This window comes from Stegastes partitus, unplaced genomic scaffold (genome assembly GCF_000690725.1).
Source record: "Stegastes partitus isolate 25-593 unplaced genomic scaffold, Stegastes_partitus-1.0.2 Scaffold1, whole genome shotgun sequence".
Taxonomy (NCBI): Eukaryota; Metazoa; Chordata; class Actinopteri; family Pomacentridae; genus Stegastes; species Stegastes partitus.
In genome coordinates, this window is record NW_007577732.1 from 24,636 (window position 1) to 30,941 (window position 6,306).

Here is a 6,306-nt window from a genome sequence, read left to right on the forward strand (position 1 = left end):
GCCTGCGCTCCTTCATCACTGTCTTGCTGCTTGGACCCTTGGGTGCCGGATTCTTCATAGTGGCATGATTGGACACAAGGGGAAGAAAGGAGTCCCCTGAACTGCCCCCCCCCCCCTTTTTTTGTCTTTTTTTTTTGGCAAAGTAATGCAATATCATGACTGAGCGTTGAGCCTAATACAGCTGGTGATAGATTAGTTCCACCAGCTCTTGGAGAGGACTGTGCCTCTGGGGTGGCTTCCTGCTTTGTTTGTGTCACGTTTTACTGTGAAGTGGTGATTCTATGGACTAGACAAAGAGGAATCTGCAGTTCATCATGAGCGTGCATCCTATGATGTTCCAGGGTGGTGTTCCAGAAACCTCTGGTCATCTGATTCTCCAGAGGGATGAGAGAGAGAGACAGAGAGAGAGAACGAGCGAGAGAGAGAGAGGAAGAGGGAGGGAGAATCTGACTCTCCACACTCACTGAGGCTCTCTTTACTTTGCTGCCTCCCTTCACTTTCCCTCTCACTACTACTAATCCACACCTGTGCGTCTTTCCACATTTCCCCCCACTGCTCCCAAAAAACTCCAGCCTAGATGAAGTAATTCATGGAGCGGCAGAAGGAGACTTTGAATCGATAAGAAGAGCAGCTGTCAGCTACACAGTTGCAACAGAGAAACCCGCCCGAAGGGACAGAAAGAGACGGAGACAGGCGGAGGAGAGAGGGGGGAAAAGACTGCTTCAGGTGACCGAGTTGCAATGGAGGCGCACAGCATGCGTGATTAGGGAGCTCCGCTTTGTGGACGTGCCGGCTTTTGTTCGGGTGGATTACAAAAAAGTGAACAACCGTCAGAACTGGCCGGGAGTCGCCTTTCGTCCATCTCACTTGGTCGGATTTTTTTTTTTTTACCCCCCTTCAGGAATCATGAATGTGTCGCCGCCAGACCGCAGGAAAAACGTGCGAGAATTGGCTCTGGAGATCGGCATCCGAGTTCTGCTTTTCGGAGTTTTCGTGTAAGTAAACCTGCTGAGTTTTTTTCTGTCTCTCTGGAGAAATCTCTGGCGATGGTGTTCAGTTTCGTGATCGACAGTATTCGGATCCCTTTGCATGATTTTTTTTTTTAGACACCCGAACTGCTGTATTGAGGTTGATTTGCCGCGGTGAGCTGCTCGGACGAACAGGTCCCTCCGCAGTTCACCACCATGGACAGATCAGGCTGTTGTTAACAGGTTGCAAAAAAAAAAAAAAAAAATACAAGTTGAATCTCCTTCTTGCTGCTGACTTTACCTCTTAAATCATTCTTGGTTGACACTTCCCTCTGATCACAGACTGTGAGACAGAAACAGCCTCTTTAACTCCACATAAAATAGACAAGGGGAAGCCCACAGTGATGCAACAATATCATACAGTCTTTACTTTTTTTTTGCAACATGACATTTTGTGAGAAGATTGTGCCTCACAGGCTTCTACATTAATTATTAATTGTTTGTCTGGCCTGAAGGAATTAAGCCCTTTTTGCATCATGATCGACTCATTTATTGATTTTCTGCTTGATAAGATCTGAAAAATGCCCAACTCCTGCAATCTGAAATGATTCACCTTGATGTGTCTTTTCATTCCATCTCTGGGCATCCTCTGATTTTGCCCGCCTAGCTACGCTGCCTGCATTCCCTATGTATATTATCATTAATATCTGTCCTGGGGCTAAGTGTGAGTCCAACTCCATGTGCGCTGTCATGCTAAATGGATCGTGCAGAAGGAGCTTGATGCTGCACAATTCACACTGTCTGTCCAACTCAAGTAGAGGGGATTTGACCATAGAGTGAAACATGTCAGAGCAACATTGTTCAGCCCTCTTTGTGGTTCTGTGTGTGTGAAGCTCCACATGGCTGATCTGCTGTTGGGAATCAGCGCTCAAGGCCACATAAAAAGCAATTTCACACAATATCATCATCATCACCACCATCGACTAACTGCTGCACTCTGCCACCGAAGCGCCAGCCGTAAAGTCCTTGATCACTCTAATGAAGTGGGTTTTACTCCACATGTTCCCTCTTTGCTAGACACAAAAGGCAAACTAAGATGAATAAACTGTGTTTGGTATGAAGCTGCAACGCTGAACTCGATCTGCTTTGCACTTACAGTGAGCTGCGTCCTTAAACTGACACTAAATTGAACGTGGTTACACCGCAGGCAACATCAAATGTCCACATGACACATATTTTCTAGATTAGTCGTTGGTTTATAAAATGGGGAAAAAGGTTGATCAGAGGTTCCCAACAGCTTGTTTTGTCCACAACCCAAAGTTATTCAGTCTAGAGGAGGAAAGAAACAAGACAATACTTACATTTAAGAAGCTGGAATCAGAGAATTTGGATTTTTTATTTTATTTTTTTTAATTATTCAAACTGACTAATTGATCATCAAAATAGCTGTCGACTGATTTAATTGTTGACAACTACTCAGTAATTTGATTAACTGCTGCAGCTCTCCACATGCTTAAACGCATACAACAGCTTTGTATTTGCACTGCTCAGCCAGCTTTGAGAAAGTTGTGACCTTTTGGCTGGACTACAGATCTTTATCTTGGAAGCAACTTTCAGGAGACAGATATTTTAAGCAAGTGGTACTCGATACTGAGGAGAACAAAGACATGCAAAATGTGTTAACGCAATACACAGCTCCCCCGAATTCTGAACATCATCTTCATCACATCTAAGGCTGATGAAAACCATCTACATTTCCTAATACTGAGTATATTTTTACATTTCTATACATGATATTCAAGCTTAAACAGCTAAGTCACATTGCAGCAATATTCCAAACCTCCTCTCCCTAAAGACACAACAGATCTTGAAATGAAATGAAAAATGCTTTATTTATCCCAGAAGGGAAATTCAATATTGTAAAAAGCTCACCGTTTTTTTAATTTAATTTTTAAAAAAAAATCAATATAATCATATATATACAACAATAATAATCAGTCAGTCAGTCAGTCAGTCAGTCAGTCAGACTTGTTCTTCAAGGTGATGGCTGTTGGTAGGAATGAATTACTCTGTCTATCTTGTTTTACAACTCTCTTGCCTGGAGGTGTGGATTACCTAATAATTTTGTTTTTATTCAAATCAAATCAGGTTTATTGTCATTTTGCTGTATATACACAGTAGTACACACAGTATGGTGTGCCGATGGTGAAGCCACAGATGCTGCCCAGAGCTAGCTGTCTGTCTGTCCGCCTGGAATAATGTCGTCTCCTCCAGCTCTATGTCTGTCTGAGATGTTGTCATGGAGCCATGTTTCTGTTAAAGCAAACACACAGCAGTCTCTCCACTCTCTGCGGGCTTCTCTCAGCAAACGTAACTCATCCAGCTTGTTGCCAAGTGAGCAGACATTGGAGAGTAGGAGCGATGATCCTGCTGGTCTGAAGGGGTTAGCCTTTAGCCTAGCATGGCTCCCGGCTCTCTTCCCCCTCTTTTGTTAACGTTCATACCGTTTGCGCTTCCCTCTCTCTCGGGTAACTGCTGGCGTAGTCTCCAATCGGACTCTGCGTTGGCACAGCATGTCCAACATAAGATGAATAGCAGAACGTTACTTCTGATTGAGAGCGCTGATTTTTGATATCAAGTTTCAATCATGCATTTTGACAGAGAGAAGCATTTGGTCTATTACGTCTCTTCAGGACTGGTAGTAATTGTTGTATCGAACAAGCTTTAATCCCGGTGGATCAGAGAGAGTCACCCTTGAGGGGCAGCAGTTCCCTGTTCTTATCTCACCTTGAGGCCTGAGGTGAATGCAGGATAATTGGAGTCAACTAGAATCTGCTGTTTTCCTCACCAGAGGTGTAACAGAGACTTTTTAGCTGTCGCCTTTCGTGAATGCCGTTGAGTGTAGGTTCAGTGTAGGTGTAGGAACACTGGGGTTTTATTTTTAGGGAAGAAAATGGCAACCTTATCGGTTGCCTGTTTACCAATGAGATTCAGCAATCATGTCTCCTCGGTTCATTACTTGGTTAAAATCTCATTTCTCCTGATAGAGTTTCATTCCTCCTCTGCAGCTAGGTCTTAAACAGGAGGAGAGGGAAAAAGAGCTGATTTTCTCATTTGCTGTTCACATTCCTTCATAATTGTGAACATGTACCGAGGGATGCCAGAAATCAATTAATTAATCCTTTAGTTTGGGCTCATAAGTAGATATGAATACATCAGAGAGGTGTCTTTCATCAGAGATCACACGTGCAAATTCGGTAATTCTGTTTGTCTTTGTTTCTAATTAAATAGCGCCGACTGTAACGCAGAAGTTCTTCTCCGTGCTTGACTGGTCACCGACAAAAACAGGAGAATTTAAACCTCGAGTCCTGAATTCCCTGCATTATTCACACTCACATTTTGCCTGCCTGCCTTTAAGGGAATGTTACTTTTTATCTGCCCTTGCTTGCCAAGCTGCTTGTCTGTTCCGGGCCTCAGGAGGTGCGCTGACCTTAGCGACGGGCCAAGTGTGTGACGTTAGGTTGACCCTGTGCTGCGAAACCCGCTAATGCCATGCCAGTCACCAGAGCTTGGCACTCCACGAGTCGCACATTTCCCGAGTGCAAAGTGAAAGGTTCAATCTAAATGGAAATGGATCTTTGACATTTAACAAAAATGGGAGGGGGGACTCACAAAAGCTGAAAACAGACTCAGAAAAAGATAAAGTTCTTTTTTTCTTAGCTGCTGAACACAGAAAGAGAGTATAATGAGATCGGTGCAATTCACTTTCCTTGTAATCTGGAGCACAACAAGCGAGTGCTCAGACAACTACCAAGAAGTCATTTCTTTCTTGAGTGGTCATGTGAGAGAACTCACGTCTTAAATCAAATCAATACAAGCTTGGAGGTGAAGTTCCTTCTATTCTGAAGCTCATACTTGGACACTTGAACAAGCAGGTAATTCCCATAAATGTATGAGAAACCTGGGTAAATGTGGAGCCGACAAAGCAAGAGACAAAAAGACGGAGGCAGAGGAGGAAGATAAGGTGGAGGACACACAGTTAGGGAGATCTGGATTGTTTTGAGATTTTATAGATTAAGACCTGAAGCACGGAAAATAGAGAGGCGCCTGAACCACTCTGAGAACTCTTATCCCTGCAATCTAAAAGCTTCTTGATGGAGTGATTGGCTAGAGAAGAGGGCAGCTGTTTTACAGGCTGATGTACACAACAAAGTAGAATGGATTTGTTTGTGCCAAGAGAAATAATTTGGACCTCAGCAGATCATTTTATTGGACAGAATTATGGCGATAAAGCAGGCATTTTGTTAATTGCACACGCTGGCATCGAAGAACCCCAGAATGTCAATCGTGTCATAAGTTTAAATACCATCTGATGCTGGTGTTATTTTAAGGTTGATTTTTTCAAAGGCACTATCAACTGAAAACAGCGTTCGGTTCGCTGCATGTCATCCTCTTCTCTCAGAGGAAGGCTTAGGAGCAGCTTTGGGATACAGCCCAGAGCCTTGGCAAGTGTCAGAAAGCCTTGTGAGATGTTGGGTAAGAGCAGAATGTCAGGCCTCTGACTGTTTAAGAGTAAGCAGATTGTGTAGCCTGAATGTTAAATATGAGAGCTGCTATGCTTTGTTGGGAAAGTCTGTTTTTATGGGATTGATTCCAGAGTCATCAGGACACATTGTCTCTGTGGCTGATAAGATGCTCACGCTGTCGCCCTCCTTATGATTAATGATGAAGAAGACAGATGAAACTAAGTTGAAATTCTGGTTTATTCAGCCCTGGTTGATTTGGCACCACCTGTGATTACCATGGTGACAGGGAGCGTAGTGCAGCAAACAGTTATCTAGCAGCAGCTTTATCAGAAAACCTGGTAAATTGGTTTACGGTGCAAACAAACAAACTCACATTTTTGTAGTTTAAAATAAATTTTAAAAAAGTCAGACAAAGATAATTCGAAGCACGATCTGATTCGGTGGCATGCGTAGCTGTCTGCACAACAGGTCGCCGTGGAGATGGTCATCCCGTCGAGGAGGATGCGCGCAGCCTGTGGCCCGCTGCTCTTCATGTAACAGCTTACTGTGGCTGCGCCTTCTTGTTCCATTAAAAATTAAATGGTCTGCTGACAATAATAAAAAAAAGGTGCAGAAAATTTTTGATTACCCATCACAGTCAGCGCTTACTGCAGCGACAAACACGTCGCAGCTTTATAATTAAAGCCCCTCCACCCCCATGTTTTGCCAGTTGAATGCTTTTATTGTGAACCAGCATGTTTTACATTAGAGGTAACTTAATAAAACTCTGACAAGATGTGAAGACAACAAACAGCAGACAGTGAGGCTGTTAT

The 6,306-nt window shown here is 43.4% G+C and overlaps 1 protein-coding gene across 1 annotated transcript in view; it reads left to right on the plus strand.

Annotated features, from left to right (window-relative positions):
• The first annotated feature begins 906 nt into the window (after positions 1-906).
• The window catches only part of plpp4 (phospholipid phosphatase 4), a 70,279-nt gene continuing 64,879 nt past the window's right edge, over positions 907-6,306 (plus strand). The window contains exon 1 of the mRNA XM_008297790.1: positions 907-995. Coding sequence (XP_008296012.1) covers positions 907-995 — 89 coding nt within the window. The remainder of the gene's footprint in view (positions 996-6,306) is intronic.